The following is a 22,785-nucleotide window of genomic DNA, read 5'->3' as shown; positions in this document are numbered from 1 at the left end:
GAGTGGCCAAGGTGGTCTCAGTGCCAAAACAAGGTATAAACCTTAATTGAAATGGATCAAAAAATCAGTATCATCCAAGAGTGCCTGAATCTGGTCTGTAACCATCTTCCCAACTTTGCCCAAGAAGGTTTCAGTGCAGATAGAGCAAGTCAGATACACAGTAACTTAATATTTATTCAGTCCTTACCTGTAGGAAGCTAGTAGCATTGCCAAGCCCATCATGTCTTCATTTAAGTAAGAGATATTGTTACTGTTAGGGCATGTCTGCATCACAAGTGATGTGATTGCTGGTCTGATACTGAGAAAACATAAGTTTGGTTGTCCTTTCCCTAACTGGATAGAGTCATTGGTTGTGAATTGCAGCTTTGTAAAAGAACAGGCTGGCAGCACCCACGTTTGGTCACAAGTATAATTTAAATAATGATAGGCATTGGCAATAACTTCAAAGGAATCTGCAAGGCACTCTGGGATGTTATGAACTGGAAGTGTGTGTTTTGTTTAGTTCCTATTATTTCCTGCTGATTTGCAATTGAAATGTGGGGGAAATAATGGTTAAAGTGTTTTAGAGCCTTTATAGGCACTGATGGTATATTGTTCCTAATAACAGTGTGTTCTGTTTCTGGTTACTCCATCTTACATAGTTGTAATGAATAAAGAATAAACCCCATGAAAATAATTATGACTGAAAGAATCTCAAAAAAAATCTTAATTTTCTTAACTAGTTTTGCTGGGTTTGGCCAATGGCTTTTTCAAGGAAAGTGTGAATTGATTCAGTCTCTAATTTTCCCATCCAAAATAATTCTTTTCCACATAATCTTTTCAGAGCGCTTTGTGAACAGTCCAAAGAACGATGTGAGTCTGTACTTGGAATTGTAGGCTTACAGTGGCCAGAAGACACTGATTGTTCTCAGTTCCCAGAAGAAAACTCAGACAATCAAACTTGTCTAACACCTGATGAAGATGTAGAAGGTTACTAAATATTTAAACTAGACATTGCATACTTGAGGGGGACTCTGGTATGGAGGGCTAGAATTTCATTGCCTTATGTTTAAATTTATTTTTCTAATCAAATCATATGCATAATAAGTTAATGGAATGAAGGCTGTTATTCTCTTAATTGGGGGTCAGTGCTACTCAGTTTTGGATTGCAGATGGCAGCCAGAGTATAAAGTTGTCACTAGATGTGTATGAAATCAAATCCAGATATTCATGAAACTTTCATAAGGTCAAACTTCCATGCAATTTTAAAATAATTGAACAGCACTGAAGGAACTCAAAGAAGTAGTCAAACTGAACAGCAATAGGCCCTTCTTCATGGCTGTGTGTGCTTTTTTCCTTTTATGTCTCTCTTCATGCTAATGATGAAGGCATTTTAATTGACTGGATTTTGTAATTTTCCTGGCAGAGTGCTCTCCCAGCCATTTCAAATGTCGTTCAGGAAGGTGTGTCTTGTCTTCCAGAAGATGTGATGGGCAAGCAGACTGTGAAGATGATAGTGATGAAGAGAACTGTGGTAAATGATCTTCTATTATTATTATTATTAAAAATTGTATACCGCTCTTCATCCGAAGACCCCAGGGCAGTTTACAAAAAAAAAAAAAAAAGCAAAATACATAATAAAACAAAACCCAAAACAAATCAATTCAACCCTTCTCCCACAAACACATTAAAAAAAACCTATAGAATGTTAAACAGCTGAATTCCTGGTTGAAGAGAAATGTTTTCGCCTCATGCCTAAAGAAAGTGCCAGGCGAGCCTCCCTGGGGAGTGTGTTCCACAAACAAGGTTCTACCTCAGAAAAGGCCCATTCCTGTGTTGGCAACATCTGGATTTCCTATGGAGGAGGCACACAAAGAAGGGACTCGGATTATGATTGCAGGGTAGGGTCCCAAAAAGTGCTTCCCAGAGCTCAAATCTAGTTCTTTCCCTCCATCTCTACCTGAGTTTGACTCAAACTGGGTCAGATTTTGTTCCTGTATGCACACACCGAGACCTAAATGACTTCACCCTACCCCTGTGGCTTCCCCTCATTAAGAATAATCAAGGTTCCATCTATTTCCTGGCTATTGGGAGCAATTATCCAGCAATCTCCCTAACAAATTGAAGGTATAGTCAGAATTGGCTGTCAAGTTTGACCAGAAAGGAACATTAAGCAGTCAATATCCCATTTCTGTTACATCTCTGGATTCTATCCTTTCCAGCGATCAGATAGTGAGCTTATAACAATATTATGTGAGTAAACAGTGTGATCCAAATGGATGCTCTCAGTAATTCATTCTTGATTACAACTGTAATGCAGATATACCGTATTTTTCACTCCATAAGCGACCTGACCATAAGACACACCTAGTTTTTAGAGGGGGAATGCAAGGAAAAAAAATTCTTTAAAGGGAGCACTGAGCAGAGCCTGTATGCATCCCAGGCTCTGCTCAGCGCTCCCTTTCACAAGCCACGTGGAGTGTGTGTGCGGCGCTTGCAGGCTTTCCCCCAGGAGGGAGAAGGGCAGCCCATCAGTGGCGGGCTGCCCTTCTCCCTCCTCGGGGGAAAAGCCCCCAAGAGCTGCACACATGCTCTGCGTGGCTCTTTATAGGGAGCACGGCTCTTGGGGGCTTTTCCAGGAGGTGGGGGAAGGAACTGAGGGGCTAAGCCAGAAGCTAGAACAGGAAGAGGGAGCCTCCGCTGCCCAGCAATCCCTCTTGCTGTTCTGGCTTCTGGCTTAGCCGCTCAGCCTGCATTTGCTCCATAAGACGCACACACATTTCCCCTTACTTTTTAGGAGGGGAAAAGTACGTCTTATAGTCCTTCATGAACATGGACATTGCGTTCATCTTTGATAATGAGAACATTATGAATACCCTTCCTGGGGCTATTTGAATATGTTGTTAGTAACTGGAAGAAAGCTTTGTTTCCCAAAGTTACATAATTGACACCAGGGATTGCACCTTTCTTCATTAGCAACAATACATACTGAAATAATCAGCATAGCACACAAAGCAAGGGCAGTCTAGCTAAAGTTATGCACTATTATATTCCAATTATTTCATATGTGAATGTGCACATGTGTTCACATTTCTCTCATTGGCATTGATGAAACTTATTTAGGCTGGATCGTTCCCCAAATGTTATACATATTAAATGCTATTTGTAGGACTAATCTAAGTTTCTCTTAACTAGCTAGTCTTCAAATCATTAATTACAACACTGTGCATATTTGATTCTAAATACTATATTATGAATTGCATTTCTGAGGTTTCTCATTACTGGTAGGCTGTTGTGAACATTTTTAAACGTGTGTTTTCTTATGAGGGCTGGCATTGGTTGCAAGAGAAGCTGAAAATCCTTCTTCAGGTGGTGAATTTGAGAGTAGCAAATTTTGTCCAAATAGACTGCCTCTGTGTTTGAAGCAGCAATGGTGGTAGTTTAGGGAAAGTACAAGGCAAGACAGCATTAAGCATGTAAATTTTGCAGTGGTAATGATGACGACAATGATGATGAAAAGGACACAGAAGAAAAGATCAAATCTCCCTTCCCACCCCGCACTGCAACCCTGATCCAAACCAGGGCTACCCTTGAGCTGTGACTGCTTTTAGATGTGAAAAATCCTGCAGGAGCTCTAGTCATGGATCTCCCGTTGTCTCATTTAGTTTGGCCTTTAATCTTTCATGAGATAGGCTTGCCATACGTCTGGAAAATTCTGGACATATACAGAAATTGGATGCCTAAAATGGCGACTGGGAGGATTTTTTGAATTTTAAGAGATGTCCAGAATTTCCCCCATGCATGGCAACCCCGGGTTCCTTTTTCGGTTTTCTGTTTGTGTGTGTGTGTGTGTGTGTGCGCGCGCGCCATTGAGGCTTTATGTTCTGCTTCGGCCGCCTTTGGCTTCCCTTTTGGCTCCGCTCTGGCCCTGCCCACCATATTGCTGCTGCTGCCTTTGGAGGGAAGAGAGAATGATGGATGCATACAGGCATGGGTGAGGTGAAGCACTCGGGCCTGCGCCAGGCATGGAGCACCTCCCTTCTTTGGGCACCTCTCTCTCTCTCTCTCTGGGTTCCTGGGGTGTGCAACGAGGGGGGTCATCTTCCCCCCTTGAGGGCCTCTTTGGTTCTTCTTCCCCAAAGGTCTCTGGGTCTCCTCCCCACCTTCGCATCTCCATCCAATCTCTGCTGTCACTGCTTTTGCAAGGCCTTCGCATTTCATCCCTTGTACGTGGAGGGGGGCTGCTGCCTCGGACTGGGCATGGGTTTCTGCTGAGTCTGGGGCTGAATTGAATTGAATGAATTGAATAAATTTATTACGGTCATAGACCAGAAGAAAAGAAAAAAAAAAAACATAAAAGGCAACAGTAGTTTACGAGGGAATGATGGTGTCAATTAAAAGTTGTAAAATTATACATAAAAACAATACACATATGCACACACACCCACACACACACACACATATATATACTCATATATACACTACAGTATATGTATAGACTTAAAAAAAGGGGGGGGGGGGCTTGTCCAGGGGTCAGATCTTTTACTTTTTTACAACTAATGCCCTCCGCTTGATCGCGGCCGCAGAAAACTTGGCCACTTTCAGTGTTACTTCTGGGTTTTTATCTCCTAGTAGGATTTTCAGCCGCTGAGATTCAGATCGACCTGGAAATTTCTGAACAATAGGGGAGATAAACAGTGACCTGATATCCCCGTAAAGGTCGCAGTGTAACAACACATGTGAAGCCGTTTCCACCTCCTTCAGACCACATGGGCAAACTCGTTCAGCATAGGGTGTGCCCTCGTATCTGCCCTTTAGTAAGGCAGATGGCAGTACATCAAATCTGGTAAGGGTAAACGCCCGCCTATATTTTGCGATTTGTAGATCCAGCAAATATGGGGTTAGATTAAACCCTTTTCCATAATCTTGGATAGCTGGATATTTATCTATCTTGCTCATATGGTCCTGAAGCTCTACATCTCCTATTCGCTGGCTCACCATCATTTTAGCCTTTTCAAAACCTGAGGCTATAAGTTCTTGTGGGGAAAGCCCCAGGCCCTTCAATTTTTCATAAAGCGACAATCTCCATTTAGACTGGAACGGGTCTAGTAGAGTCAATGGAGCCACTCCCACTGGGAAAAATATGAGTTTTAGCCAGAAGTGAATCTTCAGGATCCATATCCTGGCATTAATAGGGAGTTGACCTACCTCCAGCCTAATGGCAGTGTTGGAGACACAGGTAGGTAACCCTAGTAGGGAGCGGTAAAATTTAGTTTGTACAGATTCCAGGGACTTGAGTTTTTGACAATTAAATATCTGGGTGCCATACATCAATTGTGGAAGTATTTTTGCAACAAAGACCTGGGAGGCAGCAGGAACATATTGACCTCCTTTTCTGTAAAAGAATCTTATGATAGCTCTGAAAGATCTTTGCGCATTTACAATGGAATTCTTAATCTGATGGCACCAAGATCCCTTCTCATCAAAAATTATTCCAAGATATCTAAAAGATGTTACTTGCTCAATAGGTTGGTTATTAATTTTCCATTTATGTCGGAGTTTTCTCTTGGAGAACACCATAATTTTTGATTTAGTGTAATTTATTATTAGGTGTTCAGCTTCGCAATACTCTGTAAGAGCTCGTAAAAGTTTTCTTAGACCCACACAAGAGAAGGAAATAAGTGCCGCATCATCTGCGTACAAAAGGACTGGGATTGGTATATTATTTAGGTTTGGGGAATGAGTACTTGCTTCCTCCATCTTTCCGACTAAGGAGTTTATATAGAAATTAAATAGAATAGGGGCAAGAACACAGCCTTGCTTGACACCATGGAAACTTTGGATTTCCTTTGATAGGTTCCCATAACGGTCGCATCTAACACGGATCCGAGTATTTTCATGTAGTCTACGGATAAGAAGCAAAAGACGTCTATCGATGTTTGTGGCATTTAATTTTTCCCAAAGTCTGTGCCGGGGTATCAAATCGAAAGCTGATTTGAAATCTATAAAGGCTACATAGAGAGAGCCTCCTTTCTTTGAGGTGTATTTCTCCACTAGATGTTGCAATACCAGTCCTTGGTCTAGAGTTGATCTATGTGCCCTGAAACCAGCCTGGGCTTCCTTTAGGATGTGCTCCTGTTCCAGCCAGTCCGCAAACTTTTCACGTAAGTGAGTTGCATAAAGTTTGCTAATGATGCTTAAGAGACTGATTGGTCTGTAATTGGCTGGATCAAGTTTACAGCCTTTCTTGAATATGGGAACGATGATTGCCAATCCCCAGTCCTCTGGTATTATTGCTGTTTGATCTATGCTGGTGAAAAGGGTGGCAAGGACTGGGGCCCACCAGTCAATATTGGCTTTGAGAAGCTCAGGAGAGATATTATCTGCTCCCGGGGCTTTTCTATGTTTGAGTGCCTGAATAAGCCTCCTAATCTCCGCAACCGACACCGGAGGCCACTCATCACCTGCCGCACACTGTATTAGTGGCTGTGTCAAAGGCAGAGCTGAATATGAAGATTGGAAAAATGCCTCCCAAGTCCCTGCAGGTATAGTATACTCCACTTCTGAGGAAGTAGATCGCACTCCATTTGCTACCAGTCTCCAGAAGGTGGCCGAATCTCTCTCTCTGTATTCTGCTGCCCTTCTAGGCTGCCTCACAGCAACAGCAGCAGGAGTAGGAGGGAGTCGCCAATGTCTCCACCCGCGACTGAGTTTGAGGCAGGAAATAATTGCCAGCCCTTCATAATACATCTGTATGTGAGGGGCATAACCAGCAGGACAGTGGTCGGGTCGTCGGGCGATTTTTCCTCTTCGGCTTCTTCCTCTCAGTGCTTCTCCCTGCCCTCCGCCACTATTCTCCAGGTATTCTGAACATGCCGCCGTGGCTTCGGCCCCACTTCTGGCCCTTCCGTTGGGGCGGATGTGTGAGGTGTCCCCAGGTCTCCTTCATACAACTCTGGCTTAACAATTTAGGTGGTTTCCTAAAAGAAGCTTAACAACTTTGGGGGTGTCAGGAATTTTACTTTTGAAATATGGAAGGCCTATCATATCTAGATTGGGAATGAATTGAATAGATAACAATGACACTTTGTGTGTTCCTGTTCTAACTTTTTAAGACAAGACCCCCTTCCCATTATTAATTTCTTTGCCATCTCAAAATACTATATATATATATATTCCCTCTGCAAAATTATTTTTGTTGAGGAAATACAAATGAGCAACATATTTTTCTAGTGCTTTCTGCTGTTTGACTTTAAGGTATGGAATTCTGTTTAGTTACTACATGAAGTGAATTCCTTTAATAGTAAATTGTCTTTGCTCTCTCTGTGTCTCCTAGACGAATGTTTAGTGGTCAACAGAATTCTTATCAGCGCCTATAAATATGGGAGACTGCATCTGCTTGGAAATTACAGCTGTCAGAATGACATTTCTTTGACCATGGCTAATGTTGTTACTGAAGAACAGCCAATGCTTTTAGAGCTCTAGAAAGCTGTTCTGTCCTCATTCATGTTCTTTTTTAAACTGGAGGACAAAAATCAATGGTCTTTGATAATTATTTTTGTAGATGACATTGTGTAGATGGGCACAATCTGGATAAAGTTCAGTGCACTAAAATACCATTGAAATCAAGAACACCGACAGCACAATCCTATGCATGTTTACTCAGATATAACACTCCCCATTGACATACTTCCAGGTAACTGTGTATAGGATTGTAACCTTAAGCACTTTATTGCTTGGTGGAGAACGCACAGTATTCTGTTGACTTATATTAGGTCAATTAACAATGGATAGTGTTCTTTCAGAAGTTCTTTCTCTGTTTTGCCAGAATCTGTTAAAATCCGCTGCCACCAATAATATGTGCTAGTTTCATACTGGAGAGATTAAACATTTCAATCCTAGCCAGCATCAATTGGTGGTCAGGTTTCTGGATTATTTCAGACCATACTGATCAACTAGAAGAGGGTTTGTGCTCGGTAAAATAATTTGAATCTCTTTCTTTACTTATTAAATAATGTTCTGGGATTATTGTAATATTAATTCAGGCTTGTAGTGACTTCTCAGAAGTATAGGAAAAGAGTGCAGAACAGTTCACACTGCTGATCTATGGATTTGTGTGTGGAAATGACGAATGTTATAATGAAACAGAAGTCAAGTTGTCCTTCAGCCTAATTATATTTGCCACAATTTATTATACCTGCAACCAAAGAATTTGTGAAATCCAGTTCGTGTATATGAATTTCTATGATAATAATAATAATAATAATAATTTATTATTTATACCCCGCCCATCTGGCTGGGCCTCCCCAGCCACTCTGGGCGGCTTCCATAAAAACCAAAAATACAATAAAATATCACATGTTAAAAACTTCCCTGAACAGGGCTGCCTTAAGATGTCTCCATAATTCCTTATGTCCCTCCATATTGCATGTTTGCTTTACTTAATATTGAGGATATAGTTGGATCATTGGTGTGAGTACTTTTAATTTAATATCTTTTGTACTTAGTATTTTTTATACTCCAGGGAATGTGAGAAGCCAAAGTTCTTTGTAAAATGTGTCTTTTGCACAATTACCAGTGTTCTGCTTCAGCAGAGCAGCCCATTCCTACATCTTGATAGTGAACTGAGCTGCTTTAAGAAAACAATATGTATAAAATCTGTAGAGAGATAAATATTTTATAGATCTGTGCTGTGCCTTAATTTCCTCCATATGATGAACCAAGAATTTAATATCAAAAGACTGACACAGTTATACAAGAGTTCATATTGAATTTATTATAAAACCAGTACAGCTGATTAAAGACACTTGGAGGAGACAGTGGCTGTGTTTGTTGAATAATGATGAGCCTCTAGAAAGGTGTATATCATTGTCAGAAAGCTGACATTTATCCAGTTCAGCTGTGTCAATGATCCATCTCTATGTGTTTTTTGAGGGTTTTTTCCTATTTCTTTTTCTGTTCTTTAAATGATCATTTATAATATTTTAAGATATTTCAGGGGAAATGCACAAAATCATTGATGTATTAATCCAAATTTGGGTTCTATTTGTCTCAGTGGAAGAATAAAGCATATGAACAAGTCTGTCATTGAAATAATTAAGAATTAAGGTTTGGTTAGAAAATACCTAGAGTTTCACACAATTTTTTAACTATTAGCAAGGAAGCAAGGAATCCCTTGACGGTTTTGAAAATGTGTAAAGGGGGTGGTTTTAGTGTACATAATCTTTTTTAAATTTTAAATGAAATGCCAGATTTCAAAGGCTGCTTTCATATGTATAATTTATTGGGAATTTACTGTAGGATTTGTTGCAGGAAGTGACATAAGGTATTCTACTAAAATAAAATATTCTGATAACGCTCAGAAGATTTTTAATTACCGTACTGTAGGGAATTCTTGCAGTAGCTAGAAAGCTTTCCTACTGCAACTTGCAGAAACCTCCACAGAAATCCTTTGAGATGTTGTGGTGAAAGAGTAAAAAAGGGGATACTTTTATGGCATTTCTTCCCTTGCTGCTTGCACTTCCATCTAGAAGATGCTACTTTCAGTGTTAGCTGGGCGAAAAGTAATGCACTGATTATTGTGTGGAAAGCTTCTAAATCCTTCATTTTGGCTGTGTTTGTCTGTCTGTCTAATTAAACAACCAACTAATATGCCGTGGACTTACAGCAGAAAAACCTTTATGGTAGCAAACAACATTAAAGCAATAACCGTACACAAGAAGCAATAAACATACACAACAGTAACACTCGAATGTTAAAAAACTCCAGCAAAAAACCCCAAAGGCACAAACTTGTTTTAGTCCCTCTTATTTACATAGTTTGCACACGTTATTTATTCATCCACATACAGAATACACAATTGTGATGTGGTATAATATTAGTGCTATGAAAGTTACACAATTTACAGAGCAATCCTAACTATGTCCACTAAGGTTTGTCACTTCCATGTAAATGGGATTAGAATTGCAGCCAAAGAGAGCAAGCTTAACCAGTAGAGCTGCTGCCTGGAGTGGGCTAGCATGGAGCAAAGGTGGTTTTCTACTGATAGGGAAGAGCACCATTGATGACTGGGCACTTCCATTGAGTTAAAACCTCTGCAGGCATAGTTGCAGTGCCACTAGTGTTTCTGGTAGGCATAGACCCCAAAGGTGATGCTCTGGGACCAGGGCAGATGCAGCCTTGGAGAAGCTGAATTCAAACTCCCTTTGCTCTCCTATGCTAAAAATGCTGTCCCCATCTCCTGCCTTAGCTGGCATAAGCTAGCAGGGTTTGGGTAGTGGTGGATTAGCCATCACTTTATTCCTCCAACTGATACTGCTCTACGAAGTTAATGCTGTGCACATGTATGGGACTAAGCGGTATTTGACTTAAGTAGGAGTAAAAAATGCATAGGATTGTTCCGTTATAGAAGTCCATCTGGTTTTTCCCCACGTCTAAATTTGGTTAATAATATAGTTTAATTTTATGTTTCAAAATTATTTGAATGTGTGTTTCTTAAATTTAAGCACATTCCTAAGTCTCTTTCTGGATAGAAGTGCTATCTTAAGCTATATTTGTAATAGGCATATGATGACTGTATGTAAAACACAGGTCAAAGGACAGCAGAGGAAGCCATGCTGACATTTGTGCCTTTGTATTCTCTGTACAGTGGTACCCCGCAAGACGAATGCCTCGCAAGACGGAAAACCCGCAAGACGAAAGGGTTTTCTGTTTTGGAGGCGCTTCGCAAGACGAATTTCCCTATGGGCTTGCATCGCAAGACGAAAGCCCATAGGGAAATGCTGGCGGTCGGGAGCAAAGACTTTCGCCCACAGCCGGCCTTCAGAAGAGGACCTCTTCTGAAGGCCGGCGGGGGGCAAAAGTCTTTGCTCCCCCCCGCCTGCCTTCCCCCCGCCTGCCCCGGGCGATCTTAAAATGCTGGCGGGCGGGAGCGAAGCGTTCGCTGCCGACCCCCAGCATTTTAAAATCTCCAAGGGACAGCAGAGAAGTCTCTGTCCCGAGGAGATTTTAAAATGCTGGGGGTCGGGAGGGAAGCGCTGCCGACCCCCAGCATTTTAAAATCTCCCCGTGTCCAGGGGAGGTTTTAAAATGCTGGGGGTCGGGAGCGAAGCGTTCGCGGCCGACCCCAGCATTTTAAAATCTCCAAGGGACAGCAGAGAAGTCTCTGTCCCGAGGAGATTTTAAAATGCTGGGGGTCGGGAGGGAAGCGCTGCCGACCCCCAGCATTTTAAAATCTCCCCGTGTCCCGGGAAGGTTTTAAAATGCTGGGGGTCGGGAGCGAAGCGCTGCCGACCCCCAGCATTTTAAAATCTCCCCGTGTCCAGGGAAGGTTTTAAAATGCTGGGGGTCGGGAGGGAAGCGCTGCCGACCCCCAGCATTTTAAAATCTCCCCGTGTCCAGGGGAGGTTTTAAAATGCTGGGGGTCGGGAGCGAAGCGCTGCCGACCCCCAGCATTTTTAAATCTCCCCGTGTCCCGGGAAGGTTTTAAAATGCTGGGGGTCGGGAGGGAAGCGCTGCCGACCCCCAGCATTTTAAAATCTCCCCGTGTCGAGGGGAGGTTTTAAAATGCTGGGGTCGGCAGCGAACGCTTCGCTCCCGACCCCCAGCATTTTAAAATCTCCTCGGGACAGAGACTTCTCTGCTGTCCCTTGGAGATTTTAAAATGCTGGGGTCGGCAGCGAACGCTTCGCTCCCGACCCCCAGCATTTTAAAACGCTGTTCCGAAGGGGGGGGCGGGATCACCTGCCCCAGCCGCCCCACTTCGGAACGCTGTTCCGAAGCGGGGAGGGGGGGCGGGAAGACCTGCCCCAGCCGCCCCACTTCGGAACGCTGTTCCGAAGCGGGGAGGGGGGGCGGGAAGACCTGCCCCAGCCGCCCCACTTCGGAACGCTGTTCCGAAGCGGGGAGGGGGGGCGGGAAGACCTGCCCCAGCCGCCCCACTTCGGAACGCTGTTCCGAAGCGGGGAGGGGGGGCGGGATCACCTGCCCCAGCCGCCCCACTTCGGAACGCTGTTCCGAAGCGGGGAGGGGGGGCGGGATCACCTGCCCCAGCCGCCCCACTTCGGAACGCTGTTCCGAAGCGGGGAGGGGGGGCGGGATCACCTGCCCCAGCCGCCCCACTTCGGAACGCTGTTCCGAAGCGGGGAGGGGGGGCGGGATCACCTGCCCCAGCCGCCCCACTTCGGAACGCTGTTCCGAAGCGGGGAGGGGGGGCGGGAAGACCTGCCCCAGCCGCCCCACTTCGGAACGCTGTTCCGAAGCGGGGAGGGGGGGCGGGATCACCTGCCCCAGCCGCCCCACTTCGGAACGCTGTTCCGAAGCGGGGAGGGGGGGCGGGATCACCTGCCCCAGCCGCCCCACTTCGGAACGCTGTTCCGAAGCGGGGAGGGGGGGCGGGAAGACCTGCCCCAGCCGCCCCACTTCGGAACGCTGTTCCGAAGCGGGGGGGGGGGCGGGATCACCTGCCCCAGCCGCCCCACTTCGGAACGCTGTTCCGAAGCGGGGAGGGGGGGCGGGGACACCTGCCCCAGCCGCCCCACTTCGGAACGCTGTTCCGAAGCGGGGAGGGGGGGCGGGGACACCTGCCCCAGCCGCCCCACTTCGGAACGCTGTTCCGAAGCGGGGAGGGGGGGCGGGAAGACCTTCTGAAGGCGGGCAGGGGGCGAAAGTCTTTGTCCCCCCTGCCTGCCTTCCCAGGGGCTTTTAAATCGCCCCGGACAGCGGAGAAGTCCTCCGCTGACGGGGCGATTTTAAAATGCCGCCCGCCAGCATTTTAAGATCGCCCCGGACAGCGGAGAAGTCCTCCGCTGTCCCAGGGTTTTTTAAAATGCTGGGGGTGGGAAGAAAAGCCCTTGTCCCCCCCCCCCCCAGCCTTCAGAAGAGGTCCGGGGACAGACTGTCCCCGGACCTGGTCTGAAGGCGGTTTCCCTAGGAACGCATTAATTGATTTTCAATGCATTCCTATGGGAAACCGTGCATCGCAAGACGAAAAAACCGCAAGACGAAGAGACTTGCGGAACGAATTAATTTCGTCTTGCGAGGCACCACTGTATCTCTCAGTTTTTGAGCCATTCACAACAACCCCATGCTCTAACTGATGTGCTGTTGAAGCTAAATGTATTTAATGTCTTTGATTTTGTGCCTCTAGGTTGTCAAGAAAGAGGTCTTTGGGAATGTCCAGCAAGCAAACTGTGTATCAAATATACCATGATATGTGATGGCTTTCCAGACTGTCCTGACAATGTGGATGAAACTAATTGCTGTAAGTGCTTGAGGGGACAAGAGCACAACATGCCCAATCTGGGCAAAAAAAGAAGAAGAGATCATTATATCCTCCTGCCCCCTTTATTTCCTCTCTTGGATTAGCTGTCCTTCTAGCTCCATTTGCCTCTATTACATACTTCCTTGCACTATTCCTCCATTTCTGTACCTCATAATGAATTCATGCCTGGATGTCCCTGTCCCATCCTCATTCACAGAACCATAGAGTTGTAGAGTTGGAAGGGACCGAATTGGTTATTTAGTCCAACCCCCCACAATGCAGGAGTCTCAGCTAAAGAATCCCTGACAGATGACCATCCAACCTCTGTTTAAAAACCTCAATGAAGATTAGGTTCTCTTCTCCTAACATCAGCACAGCGCTTTAGGCTCACAGCAGCTGCTTGTTTTCAAGGCAAGGTTGCCAGGCATTAACTGGACCCCTAAAGCTGGCAATATTCAGCCCATTAAACTTGTAGGAGAATTTAATGATTACAGTTACCCTGGAGTGGCAATAGTGACACCAGAACTCTGATCTCTGTAGCATCTATACATCTGTCAAAAGTCTGTCCCTGCTAAAGTGTCCAATAATATGATTTTTGGATGGGTGGGGTTTATAGTTGAGGTTCGCTACATGCACATACTACTGATATATTCCTGGGTTACTTAAAATATGTTCTCTCCACTCTCTTGTCCTCTAGACAGATTTCTACAGCTATAACCATAACATTTATCTCTCTTTAAAACCAATCAATATTATTATTTGTATGCCCTTGGCAGGGAGTTAAGGCAGCTTACAGATAAAAATAAAAGCTAAAAACATAGGGAGGAAAACCAATTAAACATTGATAGAATTAAAACACACATTAAAACCATACAAATATTACAATAAAATTACAATAAAAAACAGCCCTTTTGTTAAAAGCAGTCAGTTCCCCAAAGCATTTCAGAAAGATGCTGTATTGTTTTTAACATTCGATTGGAAGCCACCCAGAGTGGCTGGGGGAACTCAGCCAGATGGGCGGGGTATAAATAATAAATTATTATTATAATTATTATGAAGTATCTGCCAGTCTAGCTTTCCTAGGGAAGGAGTTCTAAATTCTGCGAACAGCCACCCAAAAGCCTCTCTCCCACACCCCTAGCAAGTGTGCCAGTGAGGTTGGTGGGACTGAGAGAAGGGCCTCTCCTGAAGATCTCAGAACCTGGTCATAATCCATATGAAGGAATATGGTCTTTCATATAGCTTGGACCTCAGCTGTATAGGCCATTGTAGGTCATCATAGGTCATAGGTTTCTACAAAGGACTGTGGATAAAATAGAAAAAAATGGTCAGCTACAACATGCACAGATGACGTATTGTTTTGCCGGTTGAGTTTGAAAAAGACTGCAGTGGCCAAAATATTAGGAAAAAGACAGAGGAAGTGGGATCTCCAGGTTCAAAGACAGTAGCCAATTACGTTTCTAATTCTATTTACTGAGTAGCAAACAGCAGGCAAGAACTATGCTTTCAAACCCTACTTGTGGTATTCATGGAAGCTTTGGGTTGGCCACTGTTGGGAACAAGATGCTCAAGTAGATAGATCATCCGAGCTCTTCCTAGGTGCTTATAATGAATCCATGCACTTTTATTCCATCTGTGAATCAACTGTAGAACTTGTGTTTCTGGTCACAAAACTGGCATTTTAGATGTACACAATTACTTTTGTTTTCGAGGAGGAGAGACCCAATTCATATTAAGGTCATTTCCACAAGTGATAGAACAGGTATAGCTCTGATCCCTTAAATGCTAAGCTGTATTTAAGCATTCATGAAACTAACCTGAATCTATCTTTATGTCAATCTTGGTTTTAAAAAAATATTATTCTAGAGAAGACTAGGAGGGTGGAGAGGTCTTTTTCCATGCTTTTGGTATTCGTTCCTTTTGCAGTCATCCATGATGATGATGATGATTATCCAAAGCCTCTCCTCCAATTGTTGTTTTGTTTTGGTTTTGGGTTCTGCTTTTCTTTTATAGTTTTATATGTCACTTAAAGCATTCTGAGCTCATGGATTTGTAATGCCTTTATTGTGGGTTATTTGATAAAAGACATGTCAAGATTTAATGAAGGACTGTCTGCTTTGTTTACCCTGCTCAATTGGTTCTGGAAGAATTCACATTAGCGGGAGGCAATCTTGCATTATTTTTCCTTACTTGGAATTTTGTGTTAGTTTGACTTGTTTGTGAAAATTTTAATTCCACAAAGTTGGAACCATAGCCGTAAAGATGTAAACAAGATAATACAGAACTGTTTGTTCCTTTCCATGGCAAATCTTAGAGGGGAATCAGATGAATAGTTCCCCCACCCCACAGCGCCATGGAGTGTGGGCACCATGGAACTGTTCTACTTGAAGGGGTACTTTATCAACAGTATGGCAGTTCACAGTGGCAAGAAAACTCATTAGACACACCCCCCCCCCCAAAAGCAACACTGGGCATTGTTAAAAACAACATTTGTTATTGCTCTCCTTTTCATAGATAATGTCATTCTCAGTTCTGCAATGAAGCTATTTCTACTTCTGGACTTACTTATGTCTTTGTCTGCATTTTTCATGGCAGCATTTTGCAAAAGGGATGAACTTACATGTGCCAACCATGACTGTGTTCCTCGAAAATCATGGTGTGATGGGCAGATAGACTGTGCTGACAAATCAGATGAATGGAACTGTGGTAAGTTTTAGCATATGCACAAAAAGTCAGAATATGAGGTTTTCCATCTTAATTTCAGGGAAACCTTTCAACAGTGCTTGAAGTAATTGGCTGGTTGTGGGAATTAGCATGGAAAGGTGCATTATCCCTTTTAAGGTGCCTCATTGCTCCTTTCCACTTTTATAGATGGAAACCAAAAACCCAGAAATAGAGACAAAAGCAGAAAACTCAGAAACAGAAAACTATTTACAGCATGGCCCAAACTCAAAATCTGCTGGATGAGAGATTTTGGACATGGCAGATCTTGAGCTGGCTGAGCTGGGGCTATGTTTGTATAAATTCCTCATCCAGCTGAGCTGAAGATATGTCAGCATAATTCTCTCATTCTGGCTCAGACAACAGAACTTAGGCCACCGTAAGTTACGCTGACATAAATCCTCAACCAGGAGTGTTCCAGGGATGTGAATTGGGCAAGGAGAGACTTCCACCTATTTCAAATGTTTTTCAGCTTTATCACATGACCTAGTGGCCCAGCGAAAAAATGGTGGTATAAGTTGAATTCCTCCTGAGCAAAGTTTGGAACAGGGGTAACTTATGCCAGCGCAATTTACAATGGCATTCTATAGTTAGCATTGCTCTGTAGATGAGTCTACCATGTCTATGTGTAGAACGGTAAACAGATGAACACATATGTTCCCTTCTCAGTACATAAGTCCAAAAAACAGGGCTCTCAAGAATAACAAAACCAATTAAGACCCAAAACACACATTTCACACAGATCATACCAGTATTGAATGAGTGGTGTTTTAAGGAACAATCTAAACTATAGAAAGATGGTGTAACATATGCCGACATAAGTTATGTGTTTAAGTACTGGTCTTTACAATAACCAATGGATGGGGGTTGGGGGAAGCTTGAAAGAATGCTTTTCATATGATGTATGTAAAGCATAACTATTTTTAAACCCATATCTCTTGCATATCCCTGGAGACAAGCAGCAAACTATTCTGAAACAGTGATTTCTGGCAATGGAAACTGCTTGGTCTTCAAATCAAGCTCATTACATATTTCATAGCTATGGGAATATGGTCCACTGTGGAGTGTTTAATTGTGCCATCACTAAAAGTAATTTTTCTTCTTCAGTCATTGCATATATGATTAATCAGAAATGGAACTAATGACTAATCTTGCTGGTAGAAAGATCTCCAGAGTAAAATAGGCCCAGCAGATTGGTGGGGGGTTTGGTCCATGTACCAGTGTGTTCAATTTGTTTCCACATTCAGGAAACAATGCTGGCAACAATTTTTAGATGGCACTCTATGTCTCTAAAACTGTCTCCCTCAAATAAAACTATTATGTTCATGGTGTGAAGAGGACAAAGACTTCTTACTACTGTTAGTGAATCTGTCACATAATGGCAAAATCACGGGGAAAGGTTTTTATAGAAATAAACTGGATTACTAAACAAAACTTTTTGTCAATACCAACACTGGCTCTTCTTAGCAGTTGAGATGGCCTGAATGGAACCAGCAAGGAGTTAGTTAATATTTTGCTTATGGCTGAAAAAGATGATTTATTTCTTGTTACCTAAAACATCTGAGAGAGGCAATGGCAAAATCTTGGTATGACAAAGTCTGGTCCCTGGTGACTTCTGAATAACTGATACAGAAAATCTGTCTAAAGGACAGGCAGAGAAGTTTACATGATCCTAACATTATACAGTTATATGGAACTCAGCTGGGTAAGCTAAGCGTTCATTCCTTGTTCACACAATTTACAACTGATTCATGTTACACAGGGGGAACTTAAGGGACAGTACTATAGAAATGTTAAGCAAGTTTATACTTAGAAAATTGACAGGAGGCATTAAAAGCTTTATAAAGGAAGAACATACCTAAGTACAATACACAACTTGACACAGAAAGAACAAACACAAATGCATACATCATCAAATAGGCCCATCTTAATAAGAAAGCATAACACATGTGACAAGAAATAATTTTATTTACATCCACATGTAAGCCAGCCCATAGACCTCTACAGGCTTAATGAAGTTACATTTCCCTTTTTTTCCTTCACAGTGACCCTGTCTAAAAACAGCAGCTCCTTGATGTTCCTGACTGTTCACAAGTCAGCTTCCAATTACCATGTATGCGCTGATGAATGGGACGAAAATTTAAGCCATTTGGCATGCAAACAAATGGGTTTAGGGTAAGGTCAGTAGTTTGTAGCATTGATCAACTTTTCCAGGTGTGACTATGAGTCTGGGTGAAGCTGATTGAGTCTGTGACAATTTCTTAATTAGCAAAAACACTGTTTTCTTCCTTTGCTTCTGCTGCCTGTTTACTTAGCGCAATCTAGACTCTCTGACGTGCCCTGGATTGCACATCACACCATGCCAAATGGGGCTGCAAGAGTGGAGCTTATAGCTGTTTTGTTCTTCACTGGACCTTTTTGCTACCATACCATGCTGAGCTAAGCCAGGGTATGGCTTAACATGGCATCCAAACCTGGGCTTGTGGCTAGGCTTTCTTCAGACCAACCATGAGCTGTAACCAATAATAAATGGGTAGATTAGTAAACCAAAGCTATAGTTGATTAATTGGGAGAAGCCAAATCTAATCAATGAGGCTACAAGTGAAAAGTGCACTTGTTTATTTTGTGAGGCAGGTTTGGTATGTTACTGTAATAGTGAATGAAAAAGAAAAGGTTAAGCTTTTCTTTTTAACAGTGAGTAGTAGCTTTTTGTTATTAACACATACATAATTTCACACTTCCTTCAAAATTGCATAAAGCCATGCATGTTGGGGTTTTGATAATAAGCCAGCTTATCTAAATGTAACCAGTTGATTCTATGAAAGGTAAATGATTAACCAGCTAATCAATGTTTTCATAACTTGAGAGGCCTTCTATGGAGAATCCATAAGCTAGGGTTTTAAGGGGAATTTTGTTGAAAGTGGGAATCTCAGTGCCATCCAAATTTGTTTGGGGATTATTAGGATTGGTTTGGTTGTGCATGATGAAGTGATCAAGTGAGTCACATTAAATAAATACAGTCCCCCCCCTAATGATAGGGTTATTGACCACTTGTCCTACTTCTGGCCTTCCAAAGGCATCTGGTTCACCAATGTGGGAAAGTAAATGCTGGAACAGATAGGGTTTTGGTCTGATCTAGTGGGGCTCTTATTATTATTTTATCCATATGTTTGAATTTATTGCATGCCCATTGTAAACCTGACCTCTGAAGCAGCTGGGAGGACATAAAAGACCCTTTCCGTTTGTTTTGTAAAACTTGAGTTGTTCTCTTCCCTATAAACTGAATTCCTAAAATCTTATGCTGTTGATCCTGATTTAACCACAGTTCTTACAGCGTAAAACACATTGGTATAATATTTTGTTGCAGAAAACTCTTTTATGCTAGATGAGGCTCTTTTGTGGAAGTATTGTATGTGTGTGTGGCTTAGGTGTACCACTGTTTAATCTAGGCAAGAGGGTTTGGGGTACTTTGTTCTGTGCAGACAGGATATGAAACACTTCTGCTTAGATAACCATACATGCTGAATTCAAGTGGCCAAATATTACATGCTCCTGGTGTAGCATTTTTTTAATATTTTGGTGCTAAAAATTCAAATTGTCCCTCTGTCGTTTAATATGTTATTATACAATGTTTACATCTGAAGATGCTTTGGGAACAAAGTGTACCACAAACATGCAGTTTGTTTATTTAACAGAATTTCTATACTGCTGTGCCGTGCTGTTGTGTGTAGTTATTATTTTAGTCCCTTTTAAGCATTGTTTGTTATTGTTTTATTATTTTAATTGATTATTGGTTACCTAAAAAACACAGAACATATGAAATAACTGTATTTAAAAATCAATCAATCAATCAATCAATCAATCAATCCATTCCAGCTGTCAGAGTCCCCACTGACACCTCACCAGTCCTCACAGACATAGACTCCGCTGGCAGTCTTCTCTCAGTCCCTGTCTGTTTTCTACTCCTATTCTGCATTTCTAGCCTCCTGGAGGAAAGGCTGCCTTTTCCAGGTCACTGTGAAGAGGCAGAAAGGTTGGAAAATGTAGTTCCTAGATCTTATGGTCTCATTTACAGTCCCATGTGAATTGATTTGAATGTGTAAAAAGGTAAAGGGACCCCTGACCATTAGGTCCAGTCGTGGCCGACTCTGGGGTTGCGGTGCTCATCTCGCTTTATTGGCCGAGGGAGCCGGCGTACAGCTTCCAGGTCATGTGGCCAGCATGACTAAGCCACTTCTGGCGAACCCGAGCTGTGCACGGAAACGCCGTTTACCTTCCCACCGGAGTGGTACCTATTTATCTACTTGCACTTTGACGTGCTTTCGAACTGCTAGGTTGGCAGGAGCTAGGACTAAGCAATGGGAGCTCACCCCGTCGCGGGGATTCGAACCATCGACCTTCTGATCGGCAAGTACTAGGCTCTGTGGTTTAACCCACAGTGGCACCTGCGTCCCTGTTTGAATGTGTAGATTGGTACTAAATAATAAGCAATAAAGAAGCCAATTAATAATGACCCAGGGAAGGCAGTTTAAGTTAGTGCCCTTTTATAGCACCTTTATCATTACAGTAATACATCTCTAGTCCCATGAGTCACAGGGATGTGGGTGGCACTGTGGTCTAAACCACTGAGCCTCCTGGGCTTGCCGATCGGCGGTTCGAATCTGTGCGACGGGGTGAATTCCTGTTGCTCTGTCCTAGCTTCTGCCAGCCTAGCAGTTTGAAAGCATACCAGTACAAGTAGATAAATAGGTACCGCTGCAGTGTGAGGGTAAACAGTGTTTCCGTGTGCTCTGGTACTTGTCATGGTGTCCCTTTGCGCCAGAAGCGGTTTAGTCATGCTGGCCACGTGACCTGGAAAGCTGTCTGTGGACAAAAGTCTGCTCCCTCAGCCGGAAGCAAAAAGTCGGCTCCCTCATCCGGAAGCAAAATGAGTGCCACACCCCATACAGTGGTACCTCGGGTTACATACGCTTCAGGTTACACACTCCACTAAGCCAGAAATAGTGCTTCAGGTTAAGAACTTTGCTTAAGGATAAGAACAGAAATCATGCTATGGCGGTGCGGTGGCAGCGGGAGGCCCCATTAGCTAAAGTGGTGCTTCAGGTTAAGAACAGTTTCAGGTTAAGAACGGACCTCCGGAATGAATTAAGTATTTAACCTGAGGTAGTTGCCTTTGACTGGACTTCATCTCCAGGGGTCCTTTACCTTTCTCATTTTTTAAAAAAGTGATTTTGTGATGCCTATTCTGAATTATCCTTTGTTTGGAAGTATTAAGGAACAATCTTTAAAAATGCATATTTTAAAGACATGTGAACATGGGAGTTCTATGTCCTTGAGGAAAATCAGGTTAGGTGACTGAGAGGTGAATCTGCAAAACTTTTTTTCTTAAGGTAGGTGAAAGAAATGTATGAAAAATGTTGGCGTGGGGGGGGGCAGTACTTCCAGGTGCCTCTCATTTGCTATGGGTGTGGTCTGTGAAATTGTATGATGAATGGTGGAATTTGTTGCTGTATGTGAGTTGACCTGGCTTCTGGATTTACTTATTTTGCATGTTTTCTTAGCTGCTGCTAAAACATTCATCAAAAGAGAGAATAGAAGAATGTTTTAGTGCCATGCCATCTTCTCAGAAGGAAGAAGAAAAATGTGTTTTGGATTTTGATGGTCTCTAACAGTGCAGGCTCTAAATGCTGCATTTGTAGATTTTTAACTGAGCAAAGCTCTCATAGGTATTGAAGGTGTGTGGATCAAAGCATGCTCTGCATGGGCTATACTGTCTATATTATATTGCTGACTTCCTGCACCTTGGGTAATGAATAAATAGTACAGCAATCTGTAATTTAGTCTGCTATGGTAAAACAACAACTGATTTACTAAATGCATGTGAAGCATGATATGCATGTACATGTGGATGTTCTCAAAAATCACCTAAAGGTGTCTTAAATGTCAGCCACTAAGAATTTATCAACTCTGCTTCGTACCAGAGGTTCTGGGGCACCTAAAATCTGTTATTTTAGACATGTTAGCTAAATGACTTCCAATTCTTTTGCAAAATTAGCTGCACTAAATTAGCTCCTATTCAAATATAGTCATTTGCAACCATGCTACTCCCAACAGCAATGGTCAACACACTTTCCCATCTAAATTCCAGTGTAGATAGAATGCAGAACCTCATTTGCATTGTAGAACAACAGGGTCTGTGCTAGAGGCCTTGCATCATAAATTATATTGCAATGCAGATGTGCATCTGCTTCCATTCTGCATGCAGTTTCTACTCCAGAAAAAGAAAACACCATGTGGAAATTACTCCTGCATGAATAGCTTCCCTACTGGGTTTCAGTGGGATTCATTTCATTCTCTGAATGTTACCAATTGCTTAGCAGCGTGTTAAGTTTCCCAAAACTATTATTCCAAAACCAGTACATTAGAATGTGTACTACTACAACTAGTCTGAATTACATCAGCCTACAGTTGCTTTTAATAGTTTATCTGTTTATTCTTAAAACTCAAACTACACAATATATGGAATTATTTCCTTTTTTAAATCCAAAGCACCCCAGCCTTTGCTGAGCACAAGGGCACTTGAAGAGAAATCTGTTTCCCCGCAGCTCAGAATTGCCCTCCAGGTGGTAAATATGCCAGATAAATGCATGATGATAAAGCTCATTTTTCATTCATGAGGAGAAAGATGCAGGATCTTCTGCTCACACACAGCCTTCCCCAGGTTGCTTTGGTTTTTAAAAAACTGTGGAGGAAAGAATCACAAAACTTGCTTACTGTGCACTTTGATCCAAAGCCTTATACTTCATATTTCTGTGCATCTCATG

General features: G+C 42.7%; 1 protein-coding gene across 3 annotated transcripts in view; it reads left to right on the top strand.

Annotated features, from left to right (window-relative positions):
• Positions 1–22,785, top strand: part of CORIN (corin, serine peptidase) — a 111,551-nt gene that overhangs the window by 71,385 nt on the left and 17,381 nt on the right. For all 3 annotated transcript variants that reach the window (XM_028745118.2, XM_028745117.2, XM_028745122.2), the window contains 5 exons: positions 824–969; positions 1,406–1,513; positions 13,127–13,240; positions 15,836–15,946; positions 18,007–18,136. In XM_028745118.2, coding sequence (XP_028600951.2) covers positions 824–969; positions 1,406–1,513; positions 13,127–13,240; positions 15,836–15,946; positions 18,007–18,136 — 609 coding nt within the window. The remainder of the gene's footprint in view (positions 1–823; positions 970–1,405; positions 1,514–13,126; positions 13,241–15,835; positions 15,947–18,006; positions 18,137–22,785) is intronic.

Source organism: Podarcis muralis, chromosome 9 (assembly GCF_964188315.1).
Source record: "Podarcis muralis chromosome 9, rPodMur119.hap1.1, whole genome shotgun sequence".
Classification (NCBI taxonomy): Eukaryota; Metazoa; Chordata; class Lepidosauria; order Squamata; family Lacertidae; genus Podarcis; species Podarcis muralis.
The sequence above is the reverse complement of the archived record's forward strand: the minus strand, read 5'-3'. Positions and strand labels throughout refer to the sequence as shown.